General features: G+C 51.8%; 2 protein-coding genes across 4 annotated transcripts in view; one reads left to right on the top strand and one right to left on the bottom strand.

Annotated features, from left to right (window-relative positions):
• The window catches only part of PRMT7 (protein arginine methyltransferase 7), a 43,603-nt gene extending 33,328 nt beyond the window's left edge, over positions 1 to 10,275 (top strand). Inside the window, exons 9-18 of one of the 3 annotated variants that reach the window (XM_029926469.1) lie at positions 25 to 152; positions 573 to 708; positions 1,663 to 1,746; positions 2,444 to 2,491; positions 3,077 to 3,166; positions 6,846 to 7,007; positions 8,104 to 8,178; positions 8,924 to 9,084; positions 9,784 to 9,880; positions 10,059 to 10,275. In XM_029926469.1, the coding sequence (XP_029782329.1) occupies positions 25 to 152; positions 573 to 708; positions 1,663 to 1,746; positions 2,444 to 2,491; positions 3,077 to 3,166; positions 6,846 to 7,007; positions 8,104 to 8,178; positions 8,924 to 9,084; positions 9,784 to 9,880; positions 10,059 to 10,235 (1,158 nt within the window). In that variant the 3' untranslated portion in view covers positions 10,236 to 10,275. The remainder of the gene's footprint in view (positions 1 to 24; positions 153 to 572; positions 709 to 1,662; positions 1,747 to 2,443; positions 2,492 to 3,076; positions 3,167 to 6,845; positions 7,008 to 8,103; positions 8,179 to 8,923; positions 9,085 to 9,783; positions 9,881 to 10,058) is intronic. The other 2 variants (XM_029926470.1, XM_029926471.1) reach the window with 2 other exon arrangements.
• An 899-nt stretch (positions 10,276 to 11,174) lies between these two features.
• Positions 11,175 to 23,334, bottom strand: part of SMPD3 (sphingomyelin phosphodiesterase 3) — an 81,832-nt gene continuing 69,672 nt past the window's right edge. The window contains exons 4-9 of the mRNA XM_029926472.1: positions 18,797 to 18,872; positions 18,497 to 18,652; positions 16,777 to 16,866; positions 16,457 to 16,520; positions 14,399 to 14,561; positions 11,175 to 14,142 (exon numbers count right to left, since the gene is read on the bottom strand). Coding sequence (XP_029782332.1) covers positions 14,041 to 14,142; positions 14,399 to 14,561; positions 16,457 to 16,520; positions 16,777 to 16,866; positions 18,497 to 18,652; positions 18,797 to 18,872 — 651 coding nt within the window. The 3' untranslated portion in view covers positions 11,175 to 14,040. The remainder of the gene's footprint in view (positions 14,143 to 14,398; positions 14,562 to 16,456; positions 16,521 to 16,776; positions 16,867 to 18,496; positions 18,653 to 18,796; positions 18,873 to 23,334) is intronic.

Here is a 23,334-nt window from a genome sequence, read left to right as displayed (position 1 = left end):
TGATATCTCTGTTCCCTGTTTCAGTGGCGGGACCACTGGATGCAGTGTGTGTACTTCCTGCCGCAAGAAGAGCCTGTTGTCCAGGGCTCAAGCCTCCACCTGGTAGCACACCATGATGACTACTGTGTGTGGTACAGCCTCCAGAGGACCAGGTATGCCCCAGTTCTTGTGGTGGGGGGAGCACTGGGCCCGTGACGCTGTGCACTTAATGTAAGTTCGGCTTATAAAACGTGTAGAAGCACAAGTGGGCATGCTTGCGTCTGAACAGAATAAAATAAGAGCAAGAGTTTGTGACTAGATGTGTTAGTGCCAATTGGCATGTACTCAGACTGCCCTGGTTTTAGGGCCCTTATTTGGGAGTGACATGGAAGAGAAGTCTTGAATTGGGAGACCCTTCAACCTCCGATGCCCACTTGAAAGCCAGTACCTAGACTCATGTCCTATAGCAGATGTGGCGTGCCCACCATGGCTTTTCTTATTTTACTGGGGCAGGTCCCTGTGCCATGCCTTCATGCTTGCCGGTGTCTAGGAGGTTATCCTCATCATGTGTGTCTGTTTATTTCCTGGCCTAGCCCTGGAAAGAATGGGAGAGTGCATCCAGCACGTCCCGTGTGTGACTGCCAAGCTCACCTGCTCTGGAACCGGCCTCGGTTTGGAGAGATCAATGATCAGGACAGAACTGATCAATACATCCAGGCCCTGAGGACAGTAAGTGTCCGGCCCCTTGGGTGGTTATAGCCAAGAAGGCGTTTGTCGCATGGGCCTCAGGCCATTGCGTGCTTATAGTTTGCTGGTTTTGACTTCTGTGCTACTTGGATTTTGGGTGGTTTTGGGGTGGGCACTCAGATAGTAGCCTGGGAGCATGTTACCAGACTTTCTGAGGCCTTGTTCTCTGCTGTCCTGTGAGAACCTCTGCCTCGGAGCCTGCCTTTGCCCCTCTGTGCACTCTGCCTTTGTGGTCACTAGCAGTTCCTATGGATAATCCCCATGGATTCAGCCATCTCATTCTTCCTTTCATCTGCTGCCTTCTTTCTAAAATTTTCTAAAATGTAAGTCTGATTATGTAACTCTCCTGCCTGAAACCTTTGCTCCCTGCTGCATGTAGCAGGAGTCTCAGCCCAGGACTATGCAGAGGGTTTGGAGGAGTGTCATTTGGACCTCTTGGGGTTGTTTGCAGAAATATGTGTGCACACATGCACATGCGTGCATTTTTGCAGGAGGAAGATCCCAGCCGTCAAAAGTTTCTCTCAAAGGGATCTGACCTCTAAAGGAATTCCTGCCTTTGGCAAGTCACTCAAAGGCCCACAGCTATCTGTGCTGTGACCAGAGAGGGAAGAGACTTGTCATAAACTGGAGGATGGATTCCAGCAAGTGGGGCAGGTCTTCAGCTGGGCCTTCTAGGACAGCATGAGGAGAGTCTCTCTTGACAGTGAGGTCTGGGTAGGGAGAGGTGGGTGAGGTGGGTGCATTTGGAGGGTGGGGGCTGCTTACTGCCTACAAGGCAAGCACGGCTGTGGGGCTTGAGGGGGTAGAATCAGATTGAATGATCACAGAGTGAGTTAGTGGGGCTAAGAGAAGGGAAATGTTTTTTGTCATTTTACCAACAGGAATTTCTTGACATACTGTAAGAAAACATGTGTTGAGGTTGTTATTTTCCTGCAGGTGCTGAAGCCAGACAGTGTCTGCCTGTGTGTCAGTGACGGCAGTCTGCTCTCCTTGCTGGCCCATCACCTTGGGGCAGAGCAGGTACGGGACACCATTCTGCCAGCTTCCTGCGGGCAGCTTTTGAGTTTGAGTATTACGTGATCTGGGTACACAGTTCTGTGACTACATGTCTTGGCAGTTGCAGCAGACATATGTGTGGGGGCTTTGGGGTTTATCGCCTCTGTGTACAGGCAGGAGTCAGGCTGCGCTATTCCCACATAGCTGCAGCTCCAGTGTCTCGGCGCACCTTGCTAGGGTCAGTGCAGAAAGTGAGTGCTGTCTCAGCCAGTAGTGAGCACAGGTAGACTTGGTTAGGTGGTTCCTTCTGCCTTGGAATTATCTTGTTGGTTTTTAACTTTTTTTTTTTTAGAGGGAAAGAGAGACAAAGAAGGGGAGAGGTGGGGCAGAGGATCCAAAGTGGGCTCTGTACTGACAGCAGAGAGCCTGATGGGGGCTTGAATTCACAAACCATAAGATCACAGAGAGGGAGAGAGGGAGGGAGGGAGAGAGAACACGAACAAGTGGGGGAAGGGCAGAGAGAGAGGGAGACAGAAAATCCCTAGCAGGCTCTGTACTCAGCTCAGACCCCGATGCAGGGCTCGAACTCACAACCACGAGATCATGACCCAGGCTGAAATCAAGAGTCAGACACTTAACCAAATGAGCTGCCCAGGCACCCCCTAATCTTTAATTTCTTTGTCAAGTGAATCTCTAACTAATAGCATCATATTCTCTTTAGGTATTTACAGTAGAGAGCTCAGCAGCTTCTCAGAGACTGATGAGAAAAGTAAGTTATTACTGTTACTAAACTAACGGGGTGGGGAGGCAGGGCCAGGCCCTGGCTTCCTGAGTCTGGATTGATTGCTCTGATGCTGCGTCAGCAGTAAGAGAGCTGGCGTGGGAGTCTTCCGGGGCTGTCGCTGTAGCAGCAAACACTTAGACTCTGTTTTTTATGGCTTTTCTTCTCACTTCACATAAAACTAAACTAAAATCTTTGCAGTGATACAACTGAATTTATGATTTGTTTTTGGGACCCCGTGCCCAGGGAGTCACACTCACAAGCTGGCCTGATTGGTTCCATGATGGTACTTCTTTGCTTGGTCAGCGATTGGTTTTGATTTCCTCTCTGGAGGAAACTACCGATAAACTCTAAGCCTATTGTTAGTCCTGCTGGTATGTCTACAAGAGAAATTTCTTTTGCTGTTACAACATCTTGCTTGGTGCACAGGATGCCCCTGGAGGAGAGGATTTTCACAAAGCAGATAAAAATGGTGCTTAGAACAGTTTGGCCAGAAAACTGCAAACATACAAAACAATTTTGAGATGTTTTTTCTGGACAGAAACAATACTTTCAGGTTTTTTTTCTCTTAAGATTTTCAAGACTAACCACTTGGAGGATAAAATTAATATAATAGAGAAACGGCCTGAATTGTTAACATCTGCAGACTTGGAGGGTAAAAAGGTGAGTGGCAAGGGCTCTGCATCTGCATGGACAGCGCAGCACCGAGACGACCTGAGTCCCCCTTCTCTTCTCTGGGCCCCACAGTGGGTCCCAGACCTAACTCAGCCGCTGTGGGGAGGTTGCAAGGCATTGCAGACATGCCTGGTCTGCAAATACATGCGCTGCTCTGAGCTCTGTCCGATCTCTTTTCCTTCTGAGTGAGGACAGAATGGCCCTGTTGGGATGAGTAGCTGCCTGTTGTGGCCCCTCTGCCTTCCCCCTTCACCGCACTCCAGCTCCCGTTCACTGCCGTTATTTTGGTTCACCTTTCACTGTCTGCTTACTTCCTGCCACCTCCGCAGTTGATCTTCTGTCCCCCACGGTTGTTGGTCTTCTCACAACACCCCCAGCCACCTCCCATGTGCCTCTGAAACGACTCCCACCCCTTAGTAACTGAGGTGTAAACACAGCCTTCTCCTACTTTTCCTCTCACTGGCCCCTGGGCCCTCATGACCCAGGGGCCTCTCCCTTCTTAGCACATTTCTTTTTAGGTCCGTAAGAGACTGCTTTTTCCAGGTTTTTCTCTTATTTTTCTAGCTGCTCTTCCTGAGCTTTTCGTGGGTTTCTCTTTCTTCAATTCATCCATCCATAGCAATGTTCTGATTTCTCCATGTCTGTTTTCTCCACTCCTTCTGTGTCTTCTCTCTGGATGATCGCATCCTTTCCCGCAAGGGAATCTTTGGCCACCAAAGCTGGGCCTGCAAATCTCTCGTGTCCAGGTGCCAACCGGACAGCTTTCCTTGCACATCCTGCAGGCCCTTCAAGCTGGAATTCATCATCTTTCTTCACCAACTTTTTAACAGCGTTACTGAGATGTAATTGACATACCAGAAAATTAACGCATTTCAAGTGTACAATGATTTTTAATAGAGTTTTAGAGATCACACATTCTAGTTTTAGAGCATTTCTGTCACCCAGCCCCTAGCCTCAGGCAAGCACTGATCTGGTTTCTTTGTATCAATTTTGTCTTTTCTGGGCATTTCATATAAATAGAATAGAACAATATATGGATTTTAGTGTTGGGCTTCTTTCACTAGTCACACCTTTGAAGTTCATCTGTGTTGTAGAACATGCCAGTATTTTATTCCTTTATAATCCTGAATAATATGCCAAATCACATTTTGTTTATCCATTTATCTGTTGGTGGATACTTGGATTGTTTCTTCTTTTTTTTTAATGTTTGTTTATTTTTGAGAGAGAGAGAGGGAGTGTGAGCAGGGGAGAGGCGGAGAGAGAGAGACAAAGGATCCAAAGCGGGCTCTGCACTGATACCACAAAGCTTGAAGTGGGGCTCAGACTCCCAAACTGTGAGATCATGACCTAAACAGAATCAGACAGTTAACCTTTTTGGCTGTTAGAATAATACTGCTGTGAGCATTGATATATGTCTTTGTGAGATTTTTCAGTTCTTTCAGATGCCTAGGCTTAGAATTGCTGGGTTATGTTGTATTTTTGTTGAACCTTTTAAGATACTGCTAAACTGTCCAGAGCAGCCATACCATTTTACAGCCCCATTACATACGAAGGTTCCAGTTTCTCTGTGTCTTTACCAACACTTGGTATTGTCTGTCTTTTTTAATTACATTCATTTTGGTGGGTGTGTAGTAATATCTCATAGTTTTCATTTGTATTTGCCTAGTAACCACTGATGTTGAAACCCTTTCCTGTGCCCGTTCGTTGCTCTATGTCTAGCTTGCTGAAATCACTCTTCTTTTGCCCGTTTTTTCCCTATGCCTTTTTTAAAGAAGAGTTTTTTTGATATATAGTTCACATACCATACAGTTCACCCACTTAAAGTGTGAAACTCCATGATTTAGTATATTCATAAAGTTATACAATCATCACCACAGTCAATTTTAGAACATTTCTGTCACCTAAAATGAAACCCATGCCCATTAGCAGTCAACTTCCCATCTGCTCCCAGGCCTCCCAGCCTCCAGGGAACCAACAGTCTACTTTTTGTTTACGAATTTGCCAACTGGACATAAAATAAAAATGGAATCATGAGATATGTGTGGTCCGTTTGTGACTGGCTTCTTTTAAGGTTTATCCACGTTGTAGCATAAATAACTACTACATTTCTTTTCACTGTAAATAACATTTCATTTCATGGATAGGCCACATCTTGTTTATTTGAATAATCAGTAGTGGACACTTGGGTTGTTTCTGCTTTTTGGTTGCTATGAATGATGCTGCCATGAACACTCAGTACAAGTTGCACTTTTTTCCCCACATAGATGAGGATTAAAAAGTTATTCCAGTTCTGGGGAGCCTGGGTGACTGAGTCAGTCAAGTGTCTGACTTCGGCTGAGGTCACGATCTCATGGTTTGTGAGTTCAAGCCCCGCTTGGGCTCTGTGCTGATAGCTAGGAACCTGGAGCCTGCTGTGGATTCTGTGTCTCCATCTCTCTCTGCCCCTCCCCAGCTTGCTCTCTGTCTCTCAGAAGTAAATGTTGAAAGAGTTACTCCACTTCTATAAGACACTGATAATGGTCCATTGGCTAGACTCTCGGTGACTAGAATGGTGACTAGAAGGGGTGAGAGCAGGCATTCTTGCCTTGTTCTGATGTTGCAGGGCAGGACCAGCTCTTTTCTGTCTTTGGTCTTTCCTTCTCCATCTCCTTTACCTCAGTTGGTCACCCAGATGGCATCTCAGAATGGCCCCAGCCCTGGGTGCCCTGTGTCCTCTGCATCTGTTGTGTCTCCCAGTCCTTCCTTCTGTACCCTCCCTGCTCCCTGCCTGGACCACTGCAGCACTCAACCCAAGTCCCTGTGGGTGGTGTCTCCATATGCTTCACTGTCATCAGAGGGCTCTTTCTAAAATATTCCTTCTCATTTTGAACCCCTGATTAAAGCTTTTCGAGAGCCCCTCTTACCATTAGGAAGGAATCCATCCTCCTTGACCTGTCGTTAGCTGCCTTTGGGCAACCTGGCTCCTTTCCACCTCTCTGGCCTCACTCTTTACCATCCTACCCTACGTGCTCATGTGACAGGCTCTTGATGGGCCTTGTTCTCACACCCACACTTTTACCCTGGCATCCCTCTGCTAGAATCCCCAGTACTTTGCTTTTCCTATTCATACATTTGTTCATTTACTCAGCAAACATTCTGACCATCTGCTCTGGGCCCGGCACTTTGCAAAGTGCTGGGGATACTATGCTGCCATGTCCCCACTTCTGTGGTGCTCAGAAGTGCACCTAGTGCACCTAGTGAGGAAGACTGCTAGAGGAGCACTGCTAACAGTTTGTCATGATAAGCTTTGAGTGGGGATCTACCCACAGGATGCCATTCAGGAAGATGTCATCTACACTGGCCCTTTCCTTGATGCCCATCTCTTTTGGCCCAGCCCTGGGGTCCCTCCACATGTCCCTTCCTCACCTCTGTCAAACCACACTGTACAAAGATAGGCCCAGTCCTGTCTGTTCCGTCTTCTACTCTGCACTTCTGAGGTAAGGCTCGTGTCTGCTTCTCGTCTTTGTGTCTACAGGGCAGGTGCAGACCTGGCATGCTTGTTGGTTGACTGAGTGAGGGAATGAATGCCCTTTTATTTCCATGTTTTCCGTGAACCTTGTGACCTGTCCTTCACTCTTTAGCTGAATCATTCTGACATCTTGGCCCTCCTTCTCACTCTAATTGCCAGATCTCCCTCCTCCTGGGTGAACCGTTCTTCACTACCAGCCTGCTGCCCTGGCACAACCTGTACTTCTGGTATGTGCGGACTGCCGTGGACCAGCATCTGGGGCCTGGTGCTGTGGTGATGCCCCAGACTGCCTCGCTGCACGCTGTGGTTGTGGAGTTCAGGGTAGGCCCCCCAGAAGTTTTTCCAGAAGGGGCTGGGGGTGGGGTCCTTGTTTTCTTGCAAAGACTTTGGGTGCAGGTAGAGCAGTGTGAGTCTTGATGATATGGGTCTCTGCTTTTCTGTATCAGCACACTGCAGGGCTGAATGTGCCTTTGCACAAATGCGGTAATTTGGCATGTGAAATGGAATTGGCTGTGTGTTGTCATTTTACAATTATCCCTTATCAGAATAATTTAAAAAAATAAATAAATGAAGAGTTCCAGAAGACATGCTGTGCAGCTCACTCTGTTCTTATTAAGAGCTGACGCTCCAGTTGTTAAAAGCATTTTGAGATGGAAAGTCAGCTTCTTTATGCAAGAAAAAATTGAAAAGCTTCATTTTAATTTTCTCATCAAAGCAGAACCAGTCACAAAGTCGTTTTGGGAAAGGCATTTCTTAAAAGGATTTTGAAATGCTTTCAACCTGAGAAGTAGAATGAACCTCATTTGATGTTTCTTTGATAAGAACGGCTTTACCCATTGGTAGTTTAGTGGCTCCATCACGGATTTTCTGGGCATTTCTTCTGTGTTGTTTATTTACATGGTGAGATTTGCATAGGAGCTCTAGCTTTCATGGCCCAGGAGGGAATGTGGGAATGACGCTCATTCCCAGGCATATATCCAGGAAATGGGACACAAAATTGGCTAGCCTGGGTGCACTTCTGGTCCCCTCTCTCCCAACGTCCTTACACTCTGTTTATAGGCACAGAGCCTCAGGAACTGGTTTACAGATTTCTTCCCAAAGAAACCCCATCCCGGTGGCTCTGGTTGATTGTTACCTGTAGGACTTGGTCATGTGACACTGCGGATTTCAGTGATCTTCCTGGATCCTTGGTATCTCTGAGCCCTTTCAACCATGGGGTCTCTTCCAAGTATGTGGGAACAGCAAGGGGTGCCTCACGTTTGGGGCCGCTGTCCCCTCTTCCCCCAGCCTGACCTCACTGATCCTTCTTGCACTTGTCACCATGCTTTCATGTTTCTGGGTGGCTGTGTGATGTCCTACAGAACCTGTGACATCCACCCCTAACTCGGTGTCAACAAGGGCTGTGCCTTCCTCACAGGACCTGTGGCGGATCCGGAGTCCCTGTGGTGACTGCGAAGGCTTTGACGTGCACATCATGGATGACATGATTCAGGTAGGTGGGGCACAGTTCCTCCCTGTAGTGTCCCACCCCCTATGCCCATGTGCGCAGCTTCCTACCCCTCCCACTTGGCCTTCCTTTACACAGTACAGGTGAACCTATTGATCCTGAGTCTGGCCCCATATGTTACCCCAGCCATCTCCCCTGCCACTTGGGCTGTGCCCTGCACTCTCTCAATCCTTGGCTTTGTACATTCTTCTTTGCACCAACTCTTGTGTGACCTTCAGGCAGCAGCTCAGAGATCACCTGTGGGTCGATTTTCCTGCCCACCCCCATTCTCACCCGGACGCTGGTGTCCCTAGGCACTGTGATGCCTTGCCTCCCTCTAGACTGGGAGCCTCATGTAGGAGTGATCTGACAGCTGTAGTGCTCAGTAAAGGTCACTCAATGGGCAAGTGTCCAAGTGCCAGATGTTTTTACCAGTGTTGACATTTGGTCCTTAGAGTAGCTCATGAGACAGGCAGTGTCATCGCATTTTAAAAAGAGAGAAAATGAGACTCAGGTGAAGTAACATGCTGAAAAGATACTTGTGCATGGCAGCTGGTTTAATCCAGGTACATGTGGTCTTTCTGTGAGAACCCACTGCCGCATCTGACTGTGGCAGTTCCCCCGAGGGATCTGGGCCAAGGAGGTGAAGGACCACTCACGTAGACCGAGGACAGTAGACATGAGCTCCTTATCCCCTAGGCCACTGGCTCTGTCTGTCTCTGCACACTGCCACCTCCCCTTCCCTTCTCAGCGTGCCTTGGACTTCAGGGAGAGCAAGGAGGCTGAACCTCACCCACTGTGGGAGTACCCATGCCGCTGTCTGTCCGAGCCCCAGCAGATCCTGACCTTTGATTTTCGGCAGCCAGTACCCCCACACCTAGTGCGTGCTGAGGGCTCCATTGAGCTGAGGAGGTAAGAACAGGTTCCAGGGTGCAGCAAGTGGTGGGCCCTGCTTTCTGTCTAGTTACTGCCCGGGTGAAGCACTTACTTCAGCTACTTTCATGTAGCTGATGGGTGGGATGGCTTCCTTTTCTGGGCCTTGGCCTTGCTGGTCCAAAGTCGTCTTGAGTGTATAGTGAGTCCCCACAGCCTCTGGGTGTGTACAGGTGGAGAGGGAGAACAAGAGTGGGCTTTGCACATCCCCCCACATCTGCAGCTCCCTTTGAGCTAAGGGTCATGATGGATCACAGCTAGAGAGAAAAGTGATTTTGTTGCTATGGTTACCCATTGGGCCATTTTCCTAACCCTGCTGGGAATTAAAGCAGGTTAGGAATTGGTAAGGGCTACTCATTGTGAGGCACAGTCGGGCCATCCAGCGTCAGCTCCCTTCCTGGGGAGGAGCTGCTGCTTCCCTGGGGAAAAACCCCTGTCCCATGGTTCCTCCTAAGTGCTTGGCCAGGTTGCCGGGAACAGGTCGGGCTCTGGATTGTGGTTCTTGCTCAGCATTTTACCAAGTGGCTTTTAGTCAGGTGGAGTGTTCGCAGCCTCCTGATTGGGCAGCAAGGAAAGATCAGAGGTTTCTGGAAAGCAGTGAGGAGCCATGGCTGTGCCTGCCCATCTCTTGTGTGGCTGTTTCTGTGTGGCCCAACATCCCCACTCCCTCACCCCCAGGCCTGGGAGGAGCCATGGGGCCGTCCTGTGGATGGAATACCACCTGACCCCGGACAGCACCGTCAGCACTGGCCTCCTGAAGTCTGCAGAAGACAAGGTAGTGCTATATGTGTGAGTCCCAGGGCAGGCCCACCCTGAGAGCTGGTTACACTCCTCAGTGGTCCTGGGTCACCTGGTCCTGACTAGCTTCTCACTGCAAGTTGCCTGGGCTGGAGGCTGGCCAGGAGGGGGCTTGGGTGCCAGTAGCTCTCACTGTCTTCTTGCTGCTTCTACAGGGGGACTGTTGCTGGAACCCCCATTGCAAGCAGGCTGTGTACTTCTTCACCACGACGGACCCCAAAGTGCCGCTGGACGGCCCTCAGACTGTCAGTTACACCGTGGAGTTCCACCCCCACACTGGAGACATCACCATGGATTTCTCACTCTCAGACACCCCAGATGATGGGCACTGACCCTCACCTGTTGAGAAATAAAGTGGCCTGAGGACTCTGGGCTCTGAGTGGCATGGCTTTCTGGGAAGGAAGGTGAAGGTGCTTCTTTTTTCAGGGCCCAACTTGGCCTCCAGGCTCAGAGCCTTCTTCCATTTTGTTTTTGCTCTGCCAGTTCCTTGTTTTGGGTGTGATGGGAGGCATAAGCTGCTGACTGAATTTGGAGCCAAGGAGGGGCCAGAGAGCCCCCTGCCATGGTTCTGAAATGCTCAGAAAGCTCTAGTGTGTCCTGTCCCTCTGCCATCCTGGGAGCTGGCTGGGCTGGGCAGGCTGTGTGCTGCTCTCAGCTGTGCAGTGCTGCGGTGGGTATACCACCCCTGTGTGAGCCACTGGCCTGTACTAGGGAAGCTCTAGGTCCCTCCTGCCTGATTCCACCTAGGAGGGGCTTCTGGGGTGGAGATGCTGACTTGTGGCTCAGTCCTGGGCCTGAAGCACCTGCTGTTGGTGTTGTAGCATCAGCAGGTACCCGGGACCGGACACCTGGTTTCAGGTTGCTGTTCCGAGGACAGGGGAGAGGCTGTCTCACAGCAGTTGCTGAGATGCAGACCGTCAGGAGGGGGAGCCAGGAGGTAAAGTCTTTTCCTGTGTGCCCCCATTCCACCTTGGAAGTGTGGGCCAGGCGGGTGCTGTGCAGCCACCCCACGCCAGGCTGGACCTTACTTTACTAGGGAAGGCTGTCGAGTCCTGAGGAGGCCCCGGTCTGCCTTCTCCCTGCACTCACGGTGTCCTTCACTGTTTACTCTCACTTCCAGAGGGAGCAGGGAGACAGAAGGAACCCGGGTGGCCTAATTTTTTGGCAGTTCAGGGCAGACCTGGTCTATTCCCATCCTGTTGGGGCGGCAGGAAATGTGGGCTCCCCACAGCCTGGCCCCAGCTTGTCGTTCGAATAAGGGAACACCAGCCTTGAGCCTCACAGTTTTATTTTATCCTTGTTATCCATCTTTCTGTTCAGCACCAGTAAAGGGGAAAAACACCTCTCTTTTCAAAATATTTTATCAGGTGTAAAGATTGTTTTTCTTCTAGGGAAGAATCGTCTGGATATATATTTGATAATAATTTTACCAAAACCTTAGGTGTGCTTACCATATAAAACCCCTAATGTCCCATGAGGATACAATACAGAAAAAAATACAGAAATTAAAAAATTGTGTTTTTTTAAAACAGTATTTCTAAATCTCAGCAAGTTAATACAGTAGTTAAAAAGCATCAAGGTTAATATTCTTACTTAAAACTCAAGGTGGTTTGGACAAATGGAAATTACCGTTTCCTTCTAAAGCTGACCCCTGCCTCCTGGCTTCTCTGGAGGAGGCTGGGCCTGGGGCGGGCATGGGGGCCTCGGTTGGGGATTTGAGTGACCCCTCTGTCCACCCCTCCTAGGCCTAGATGCCATAGAATCTGAGATTCTGGTAGTGTTTTCTTTCTTTTTTAAAAGTCAAAATGGAAAAGTCTGGCTTGTGCTTGGCCCTAGGAGTCCACAGCCTTGATGAAAGGTAGTTGGGCAGTGGCGGCTTCGATGTTGAAGCTGCGCCAGAGGGAAATGCGAGGGGAGCTGGGGCACAGGCTGGTCCGGCTCCAGGTCCCAGGGCCAGGCTGGACAGAGGTGACCTTGTTAGGACAGGAGATGACCGAGGCACAGGGAGGTAGGACTTGCCTAAGGCCGCCCTGTGAGTAGGGAGAGAAGCATGTACCCCTGTGCTGTGGCTCCCATTAGAGCTGCCCTGGGAGGGAGGTGGCTCCTCAGAGGGATGTAGGCTGGACTGGAGTTCTCTGCTTCAGTAGCCCTGGCCTCTGTCCCTGCTGTGCTCCTGGACACACAGCCAACTCGAAGCCTGGGGCCTTGGCTCAGTCCCAGCTATCTAGGCATTGAGTGTGTTCAGTTGGGCCCCACCTGTGTGAGCCCCTGTGGGGGCCCCATTTGGCTTAGCCAAGGCCCTGGAGGCCTGGCCCTTGGAGAGGCACAGCAGAGAGCCCAGGTGGGGTTGTGCCTTCAGTGGTGAGCAGCCCCTCCTGGCTCTGGACTCAGGGTGGGGCTGGGGGCTTGGTCAGTGAATGCTCCTGGCAATGAAGCCCTCAGCCCACTGCCCCAGACACACCAGCATCCCCGTGTGTATGGTTCTCAGGAGTGTCCTCCCCCAGCACAGGGCCTGCCTCTGGCTAGCTGCTTGGCCCCATTTTGGTCCCTCTTGCAGCTCAGGTGGGTGACAAGGCATAGCGTCAGCGTGCTGGCACCAGGAGGCTTCTGACAGAAGCGTCCTGGTACACTCCCCAGCCTTGATAGGCAGAGCTGGCTCTGAGCCAGGTGGGCACGAGGTCAGGGCACTTCTAGGAGGGGAGACCAGTAGGGAGGTTGTCAAGAACAGTCCAAGTTGGAGGGTCCTTGCACGGGAGAACAGCCATAACCCTCCCTTGCATGATTGGGGAGCATCCCCAGGCATGTTTAAAAAGACAGGTGGGCAGAGGCAGCGCTGCTGTGGAGTGGGGAGCTGCGGACCTCACCTGTAGGCTCTGCCATGCCCTGCCCAGGTGCCCAGGGCCGGCCCTGGTCACATGGTGGCAGAGTGGGCGTCTACGGGCCTGGATGCCAGCCAGTACCACTCCATGCCCCAGGCAAGCGGTGGCTCCTGGCCTTCACCCGCAGCCTATACACTGGTGATGATGAGGGGACATGCCGTTCTGCACCTTGGCTCCTGGTCCCTCATCCAGGGCCCCGAGTCCCTTTTGAGGATGGGGCTGGGAGGACAGAGCTGCAGCCCCACCCAGAGGCAGGCAGACAGTTCCTGAGCTCAGCCAGGGAAAGATTGGTCCCAAACCAGAGACATGTCCAGAGAGGTGTCCAGAAGGGAAATGAGAAAGGCAGAAAGAAAGGGATGTGTTGGTTTTGACAGAAGAGAAGCTATAAGCCTATCATTTGGAAAACCTGAAGCCGCTTGATGCCTTTATGTCATGAGTTCCCCTTCTTCCTGTAAAAAAGCAATGCTCTCTCCTCATTCCCTTCGCCCACTTTGAAGCCTCTCAGGGGAGCCTCTGGGGCCCTGATTGGCTGGGAGAGGGGAGCCCGAGCAGTGTTCTTCCTCACGGTCTGCAGACCCTCTAAAGTGAAGGGTACTATTCTTAACTTTTTCTTTTGTTCTTTTTAAAATGTAATCGCCCTTGAATGCAAGACCTTGGGAAGAGCCCAGGCTTGCTGGTAACTGGACATGGCCCTCACGATCCCTGCTTATTAGCCGTCTGGGCTGGAGGTGGGAGCTGGCGGCCCTGTGCCCAGGAATGCTTCTTTGGCTGGTTCTGATTGTGTTTGGAGTTTGGCCTTGGGTGAGGCCCGAGTGAGGGGTCTGTGTGGCTACGGCGTGGCACATGACATGCGGGCAGCGTGCATGCGAGGGTGCAGGCATGCGAGACAACATGGCAGCAGACAAAAATAATGAACCCTGGACAAAGCTTGAGAAGAGATACAAAGAGTACAGAAACCCGGTTCTCATACTAACCCCCGGGTAACAAACTAGGTTGTGCTGTAGATTTGTAGAAAATCACGTTTTGAAAGAATGGCACTGTTGGGCAGCTGCGGCTCCTGAACCCTCTGTCCACCGTGAGTGCCCAAAGGTACAGGGCAGCGCTGGTTCCAGCTCACCTGGGACTAACCAAGGCTCTGCCCGGGTCCCTGCCCTCCTCCCCCAGCACCGTCGGTGCTCACAGGAGGGGACATGGCCAGAGAGATGCTGCGGCTCAAAGGGTTGGCAGAGGCGCCACTGCTGGGAATGACGTGCCTGGTCTATGCCTCCTCCTCCCCCGCAGACACCATTAGCCGCATGGCCACTGGGAGATGGTCGGTCAGGCCAGACAGCTGGGTGATAAAGCTGAATTCTTCCACCTCCTGTTGGGAAGAAGCAGTCCTATTAGATACAGAGGGCATTCTACAAAGGAGGGGCCTGGAGGGCAGGGGTGGGGCTTCTGGGTGGAGGCTGGAGCTGGGGTTGGCCAGGATCTTCCTGGAGCAGAAGGGTGGGAGCATCCCATGGGTCCCAAGGACTCTGGGACAGATCTTGTTTAAAGAGAGTTCAGTGCTGCTGAGGGGTGCAGGGCATAGGATCCCCTATCTACGGGTATGGCCCGGCCCACCCCAGACTCACAGCCTTCCAGTCCGGGCACAGCCCCTCCTCTGCGTACAGCATGTAGTCGATGCGCCTGCCGTTGCCTTTCAGCAGGTCCTTGCGTCCCTTCTGGCCTGCCCCAGAGCTCTTGCTGGTCGGGAAGGCCAAGTACTCCCTGCGGCCTTCCTCAGTCTCCAAGACCCTGCTCAACAGACAGGAAGGACAGGAAGCAAGGTGAGCCCCTGCCCCATTCTCCAGACCCCAGATCCTGAGTGTGGAGCCACATTCTAGTCCCTAAGTGAGAGAGAAGTAGGTCAGACCAAACCCTCTTTAAGATCTCTTTACCCTGTGGACCCAAAAAGGGGACTAGGGTGGAGGGAACTCAGGCTGAGCCAGTGAGTTCCTGGCTGAGCCATGACACTCCAGACTCTGTCCCTGTCCACCTTGGGCTCAGCTGTGGCTGAAGTTTGGACATAACACCGCCCAGAGCTTGGGGTGCCGAGTCGGGGACAGAAGTGCTCACCCTCTCTGCAGACAGAGCTTTGCTTAAAGCCAGTAGGGGGGCTGGTTTGGGAAAGGGTCTTGGCAGTGAACCTCAAGGTACCCTTCTCTCCTGAAGTCCTCAGACACCTCCTGCCCTTCCTGTGACGGTTGTTTCAGGTGGGCAGGGGTGGGGGGGCCAGGAGAGCACCCAGGCCCTATACTGGTCTCTCTCTGAGCAGCTGTGCCGCCAAACCCCTGAGGTTTCCTCGGACATAAGGATGATTGCTGTGTGCCCTGGGACACTTTGAGGAGCATGCATCCCAAGAAAGGAACAATTTTGGGGGAACCTGGCTGGTTCAGTAGGAAAAGCATGGTGACTCTTGATCTTGAAGTTGTAAGATCCATCCCCACATTGGGTGTAGAGATTACATTAAAAAAAAAAAAAAAGGAACAATGTGGGATGTGGCTGCCATACCATTTCTTGAAGGAAACTGATAACAGGTTCTTAAATGTGGGTCAGAGTTCTCTACAGGATGTGCAAGGGACTCAGATTGGGTGTTGACACCCCGAATCCAGGCCTTTTGACTTCCTGTCTGCCGTTCCCTTCATGCCAGGTTTCCTCTGGAGCCTGAGCACTGGTTGGGAACAGGCTTTATGGGAGACTTGCAGAGGCCGATGGACACCGGACAAATGGAAGGGGCGCCTGGACAGGCACAGCCAGCAAACATGGGTTTCTACAAGGCCTTTATCAGCCCTGAGATAAATACACTAATGACATGCAGAACATCACTACATCTCAGAAATATAATCCATTACTGTTCTTTGCCTTTGGCAATTAATTGCAGCATCAATGATCTAAGAGTTACTGATAGTCATTTTTTAATCATCATCTCATAAAAAGATAATTTTCTCGGCATAGGATGATGTTTCAAATTTAGTCTATAATCTAATTAATTGGCTTAAATTAGCAGTGAGGAGCCATTGCCATGGCTCTGTGCAGTCTCGGGCTGTGAGTTACAAATTGGTTCTGCTGCTGGCCTCTCAAATGGGCCCTTTATGGAATTCTCATCAGGTTCAAGTATGAACTTTGGCTGGGATAGAACTGTTTCTGCTTTGAAAATGACTAGTTAGTGTTAGCTCTGCTCGTGTTTTTATTTGCCTGACAGGTGGCTACCAGCTGCTGGCTCCCTGCAATGGATGCCTCCCCATGGCTCTTCTGCAGGGGTCTCTGCAGCCCTTGGCCTCACCTTGAGAGATTCTAGTCCCTCTTCCTGTGCCTCGAGGCAGGCTGTGGCTCAGGGCTGGCCAAGCTCTTGTAAAATGAGCCCGGACTCTGGTGCGGTGCTGATGTAGGAAGTGCCACCTTTAGACCCTCCTGATTGAAGGCTTCTCAGTCAGGTCAGCCCCTGGGGCATGAAGGTGGCCTGGTCTCCACCCAACCCCAGCTTTAGTCCCTGAGGCTCCCATAGGCTTCCTCCTGTGGAACTGTTCTCTAGTCTGCCCTGCACAGCCCATAGCTTCACTTCACACCAGAGTCAGGGCTCAGTGCTCATCCCAGCCCTGAGATCCACCCACCCCTGCACGACTGTGGTAGCATGGGTGCTGGCAGCTTACTTTTGCAGGTTGTCAGGGGTGCACACGTCCTCATCATAGAGGTTGTCTATGTCCAGCATGGTACCTAGGAACAAGGAGACCAGAGTGGTCACTGTGGGCAGGGCTCAGCCAGCCTCCAGGAGGCATGGGTGAAGGCTTCTGCCCCTGCCCCTTGCAGTGTGGTCTTGGGGACAGGTCCTGAAGTCTCTCCAGGAAGTATGTGGGGAGCCCAGCCTTGGTTCAGTGTCAGATCTCAGCAGGGTGGGCTCAGGCCTTGCAGTGCCCCTCCCCTGCCCCATTCTCCCTCAGGGCTCCCAACCCTGCCCCCAGCCCCAGCTCACCAATGGCCCACGACTTCTCCTCTCCAGGCCCCAGGCGGCAGGGGTCCTTGTAGTGTGTAAACAGGGAGTGCTGCTGCTCCAGTTTGTCATCTGTGCGCAGAAGGAGAGAAGGGAATGCTGTGGGGCTCAGCGTGTCTGTCCTGGAGGGCTGCCTGCCTTTGGTTCTAGTCGGTTCCTCAGGTAACTGCCTCTGGGTGGGGTCTTTGGTCCCACATGAGGCTGTGGTTCATTTGTCCCTGGTTTTCTGTGTCTTGGGAATACGCCTCCCTCCTGCCCCCCTGGGAGATGAGGGAGAGTGAGCTTTCCTTTTGAGGATAGTGGTCACTTTCCCTCTTGGGCTCTAGGGGACAGTGATCTTGAGGCCTTCCCAGATCTGGTGGCAAACCCTGTGGGGGCTGGCTTATGCTGACCTGGCAGGGACCCCTGCCCTTGACAGACCTGGGTGCCCAGGTTGAGTGAAAAATGACCATACAAGACTTAGAGAGGGATTAGAGTGGGAGGTGATCTGCCCTGGATTCCAGTTTGTCTTGGCAACTCATGGAGCCAGAGAGCCTTTCTGAGACCCCTTGAGAGGAAGGACAGGCACCAGTGGGGCCTGACTGGGTGGGACTCTCTCTGACAGCCTCTTCCTGTGTGTACCACATCCCCACTCTGACTCGGGAGGATCCCAGGAGCACCCATCATTTGGAGCTGGTATCAGGCATGGGTCTTTGAGGGGACCACAGGGCTACCATTGAGGGGCTGGGTGTTCCATAGTAGGCACTGGTCTCCCCACCCACTCTGGAGTTGCCACCATTGTCAAGGTTTGCTTTCCTGGTCATGAACAGATAGAAGCAGCTACCACCAAGTCAGGGCACCACCCTGTGCTCTAGGTAGGACCTTGAGGTCTCCAGCCTTCACTGAGGGCTAAGCCTTAGCTCACAGACCCCATTTCACTCATTCATCTATGGTTTCTCCTGGGGCTGGGGCTGGGGCTGGGGCTGGCGTTGGCATAAAAGGAGCCCCGGAGCCAGTGGGCAGGTGTGGGGGAGGGTTCCTCACATCAGGTCCTTGTGCCAAGGGAAGCTGAGAGCTGCATAAACTCCCAGGAGGTCCCTGGGATCAGTGTGATCACCAGATTAGTTATTTAAGTCAATTATGTAAAAATTTACCCATGATCAATTTTTAGTCTTTTAGCCTAATGAGTAAAGACATAATTGCCAGGGTTCAAATCCCAGTTCAACCACTTCCTGGCTGTGTGACCTGGGACTAGTTACTCAGCCTAGCTGGGTCTCAGCTTCCTCTTCCACACCCGGTAGATAAATAGTGTGCTTACTTTTAGGGTCATTATGAGATTTAAATGAAACAGCTGGCCCACAAACAGCTGTTAGAATCGTGCCTGGTACAAAGCAGGAGACCAGTAATGACTTGGTGGGTAGTGTTAGCTAGCTTGCCCATAGTCTGAATTTCAGAGGCCCCAAGCCTTCTCCATCAGAGGTTCATTTTTAGGGCATCTCTTTGTCTTCAGCAAGGAGCCCTCTGAGCTTTCTAGGCAGAGCGTGGGCTCTTCCCATTTTAGGATTTCTAGGGGGCACAGAAATCATAGTCTTGCTAGTATCCCACCCACATGCTCACAAGGAGCAGGAAGTTCTTCAAGCTGCAGAACCCAATCCTTTCCAGTGTAACTGGAGCCCATGCCCTCCCTAGTAGCCCACCCGATTGGGGAGGACCACCATCTCACCAGAAGAGCAGTTGTCAAAGTTAAAATCTCCACAGACGACATCAAATGCCACCAGCTCCTCGGGGTTGGCTGTGCTGGACGAGGAGGTAGATTTTCGGAAATCAGCCAGCCAGTCCTGAAGCAGGTCCAGCTGCTCACACCGGATGGCACTGTCCTCTGTGGGGCAGAACCATAGAGACCAGATGGCGGAGCAGCAGTTAGACCCCAGCCAGACCCAGCACAATCCCAGATTGCGGGGCGGTGGGGGGTGGGGTGGGGGTAGATTGCCCACCCCTGGAAAGCACGGCCACCAGACCCTACCTGGCAGAGCATGCAGGTGTGTGCAGGAGATGTACCCGACGATTCTTTGGTCCTGAGGTGTGCTTCCCACCTGCACCTGTTGGCGGGGAGGCGAGGTATTGATGATGAAACCTGCGAGTCATGACTGCTCTGAGTATAAGCCCATCTCTGTCAGCTCCTGGCTAGACCTGGGCCCAGATAGGAATAGCGTATGTCATGCTTATAGGAGCTTCTTGTCCAGGGTGGGAGGCAGATGTATAAAGAAATGCCAGGCTATGGCATGGTGCCACTAGCAGATCATACAAGGCTTACAGGAAGAAAACTGCAGAAATCACTGCTGATTTTCTCCTTAAACCCCTGCCATCTCCTGGTGACCAGAGTGTCCACATGGATGACCCTCATGTGCCAGCTCCTCATTTCTTTGTCCACTCGTGCTGGTGGTTCTTTCCTCCTTCCCTCAGTCACAGTCTAGACCTGATCCCACTGCCCTGGAGCTCACCCCTCCAAAATCCAAGCTGGTCTTGCCTCTGGGATGCAGCCTAGCAGGCAGAGCCTCCCACCTATCCCTTCAATGTGAGCAGACCCTGCCCTCCACTCTCTCCCCTGTCTCTGTCTGCCCCTGTGGCTTCATGAGAAGCCACTTTTTAGCAGTGATTTCTGATGGTCCCCTGATTGGGAATAACAAGTGTGGGCTGTGTCTCTATGACATGTGTGACATGGGCTGCCCCAAGGCCCCTCTCCAGAGCCCAGCTCTCCCTCCTTCACAGCAGCCTCTCCAAGTCTTCATGCTGTGCTCTCCCCAGACCTCAGTCTTTGCCTCCTGCTCACCTCCTTCACTGGAGATAGAGTTACCAAGGAGTGGAGTGGGGCCAGGGGGTCCTCCACAACTCCCTGCCCAAGTACAGATGTCCCTGGTGGGTTTTCTCTACAGGCTGGTGTAATACATCACAGACAGCCCGAAACAGCCTCCAGTGGTAATCCTTATAGAAGCCTGAGCCCCTGTCAGGGCTGTGGCTGCGGAGGTTAAGGAAGGGGGGCTGCCCAGCTGGCTGCTTTCTAGTCTGTCTCTAGTCTAGTCTCTAGCAAGTGGTTAGAGGTTGCAATAGGAGATTACACCCTGCCCCACCAGGTCAGGTGCTCCCTTGGGTCATCTGTGGGCGCCTTTCACCAGAGGCCTCTGGTTGGTCCCCCCTCTTTCTCTCTGGGCTCTCCTCCCACCTGAGCCTCCACAGTCTTCCCCAAACTTCTTTAATCCATTCCAGAATGGGTTTTGCATGAAGATGAGATCTTGGACCCTGGGAACTCTCTAAGGAAGGTGACTATAGAGGCCAGTCTTGGCTGCGAGGCATACATCTGCCTGAACATGACTTTGCCCATCCTCCAGCTAAGTGACTTGGACTCACCACTGCCACATCACATGTACTCCATCCACTCAGAGAACCTGGAGAGGCTTCCATCTTTCTTTATGCTGCCAAAGTCAGCTTGGCATTATTCTCCTCCATATGGGTTTTCACATCATTAAGCATCCTTAGCTTCCTACAGTTCTTCATCTCCTTTCCCAGCCTGGATGGATGCATATCTCTCCTTTCCCAGCTCGGGGGGATGAATATCTAGTTACTTGATAATGGGCTGTACAGCCTGGATTTGGGGCTGTTTATAAACTCCAGTGTCCACTATTCACTTCTTGCCCATATTTCAGACCCAAACTTCAGCCTTTCAGTACCACCACCCCTGGAATGTTTTGGGAAATCACACAGCATTGGTGCACTGTGTTACAAAACCGAACACAGTTTAAAATCATAGTGCCTCTAAAGTCCACACGATGGCGCTCTTACCCCCTGTGTTCCCTGGGCAGTGAGTCTGTTCCCCCTCAGTAGTAATAATAATAATAATAATAATAATAATAATAATAATAATAATACACTGTGAACACTAGTGATTAGTGCTTCCTGGACACCGCCCCACTAGGGCCTTATAATAGTTACAAAGGTTAAACAAATTATACCAGAATTGGCTTGGGGTCTCAAAGAATCCATCAGCTGAGGCAAGTTCTTGTCATGTTTGCTGCCTGCGCCCAGCTCTTCACCCTACTCTGCTGCTTTCTCAACTCCTGGTGACTTGGCAGGCTTTTCACCATTTGTTGTCAACCTCTCTCGCTCTGCACTTGATGTTACCTGCCTGTGCTGAGACATGGGCAGGGACAGGGGAGGCCCTGAGGAGACTGGCCCGGAGGGAGGGAAGACACAGCGTGAGGCCATGACTGCCCCTCCCTCAGCCCCTTCCAGCCCCTCCCACTCTCCATCAGCCCATGTGCTGCCAGCAGCCACTTCACTACTGCTTGGATTGATGGATTCTAGCACAAGTCCTCAGGAGTTGCAGAGGCTTGTGTTTCTCTTGCAAAAACAAATAATCACATGGAAAGATTGTGTCTTTTAGTCCTGGTGGGCAAAGACGGTCAATAGAGAAGGCGCCCAGAATCAGGCTCTCCCAGAAGGGGGGCAATAGCGATTTCTAGGCCCTTTTCAGGGTGTGACAGCAGCAGGCAAGAACACTTTTCTCAGGCATAGTCTTGCCACAGAGTAAATGGGTGGTGGTGGAGAGAGGGGGTACAGGTAGGGGGAGCACTGGCTTCCACCTGCGGCCACGGCACGGCTGCTTGGTTTCTAGCCCTCGTCCTCCTGAAACCTCATTTATTTCACTCCTCCAGGCTGGAGAAACAGGCCTGCTCTCACCAACAAACGAGCTGGGTCTGCTGTGTAGGGAGCTCAACCGGCACACTTTCATTTCTGTCTCACTAGAGAGACAGCAAGACAGCTGGGGACAAAGGCTAAAAAGCCTGTGGAGGGAAATGTGGCTTGTGCCGGCTGTGCTGAGGAAAGCACCACACAGGTGGTGTGGCCAACCCAGGAGCAGGCCAAGAGGAGGCCCCTGGGGGTGTTGGGGTGCCAGAGCAGAGCCCAGGGTAGGTGGAGGGGCCCTGCTACAGGATGGGCTTCTCCCCAAGGCAGCAGGAAGTAGGCACCAGGAGTCAGACCTGGAACAGGAGGAGGTTGGTGTTGGAAGGGGAAGGAGAGGCAGAGGAACAGTGGCCTGGGCCTTGGTAGTGCAGCTGGGGATGTGGGATGGACCCAGACGTATTCAGAAAGTGAATTAGGAGCCTGGATGGACTCAGGACAGGGACGAGTCAAGGCAGGGATGGTGGAACCCGGCCGATGGAGATGGGCTGATGATAAGTGAAAGGGACTGTGTCCAGGGGGCAGCCAGACACAGAGGTGGGCGCTCCAGGGAGAGATCTAGGCTGGGACAAGCCTGAGGAACCTCAGCAAATGTAGAAATGTAGTCTGTGGAGTGACTTCCCGGGGGCAAGTGCACAGGGTTTGCCAACCCTCAGCCCAGGCTGAGAGCTGGGAGGAAGGTAGCAGGCCCTGCCAGATGCTGCCAGATCTGTGAGGTGGGGGAGAAGTTGCAAACTGAGTTTTATTGGAATATCTTGATTTTTCAGTGCTGGCCAACACAGGAAGCTTTTTAATGGTGTGGACCAAATCAAACATACCTGCAGACCAGTTTTAGGCTAAGGAGTGGAGGGAGCAGTGAAAGGCTGGGCAGGTCACCAAGAGTCTGGAAAGAATTGCCAGGAGGTAAGAAGAAAGCCTGTAGCAGAGGGACTGTCCTAAGGAGACGGTTGTGACCCTGGTGGGCATGGTGGTCGGGGTGGCAAGACCAAGGAGGGAGATGAGGGGGTGTGGGCTGGGTGGCAGCACCAGGGCAGCACCTAACCTCTGAACCATCTGTGTCTGTGGTAGGGGAGTGGGAGGAAGAAGGTGGGCTCTCCCCCTGAGCTTGACAACATATCCCCTCCTTCCCCCAAAAAATCACTCCAGCTGCTGAGACAAAAATATATCCAAGGAACAGAACACTGATGAACCACATGCCAAAATGGGGAGGTAAGAGGAGTTAATTTGATTTCCTGTTTGAATGGAGAGTCAAGGACCCCCATCTCTGGGCCTAAAGTGTCACACAAGGACCACTGAGCCTCCTGGAGTGGGTCTGGGTCCTGTGCTGTATCAATTGGCCAAATGTTGCTTCTGAAAAATCTGGAAACACCAAGAGTGGCTTTTACATAGGAAACAAAAAGTCAACACTCAGAGTATGTCAGGCTCAGTAGAAGATAACGGGTAATGACCAAATTACCATGGTCTAAAAACTCCTCCAATTGCATCCAAATTAGCAGAAATAATTATGATTCACTTTAATTAGTGACTATGGAAGCGAAGCCTTGGGCTGGTGGGCAGGGTGCCTGGCATGGCAGCTGCGTGACAGCCAATTGGAAGGGGGCATCGGGCCAGTGAGCTGCAGGCCTAAGCAAGAAGGCATTTGCCCCTTAATGGAAAGGGGCCCCTGCCTCCTCTCTTTCCTTTATCGCTGCCATCACTGCCACCCCCCTTCACCACCAGCATCCTACAACCCTCAGGCCTCAAGCTCACTCCCCACCATATGACTGGGCCCTAGGTTGCCCCCACTTTACAGATGGGGAGAGGATTCAGAGATTGAGGAACTTG

This window comes from Suricata suricatta, chromosome 16 (genome assembly GCF_006229205.1).
Source record: "Suricata suricatta isolate VVHF042 chromosome 16, meerkat_22Aug2017_6uvM2_HiC, whole genome shotgun sequence".
NCBI lineage: Eukaryota > Metazoa > Chordata > Mammalia > Carnivora > Herpestidae > Suricata > Suricata suricatta.
This window is presented reverse-complemented; position numbering and strand designations above follow the sequence as displayed.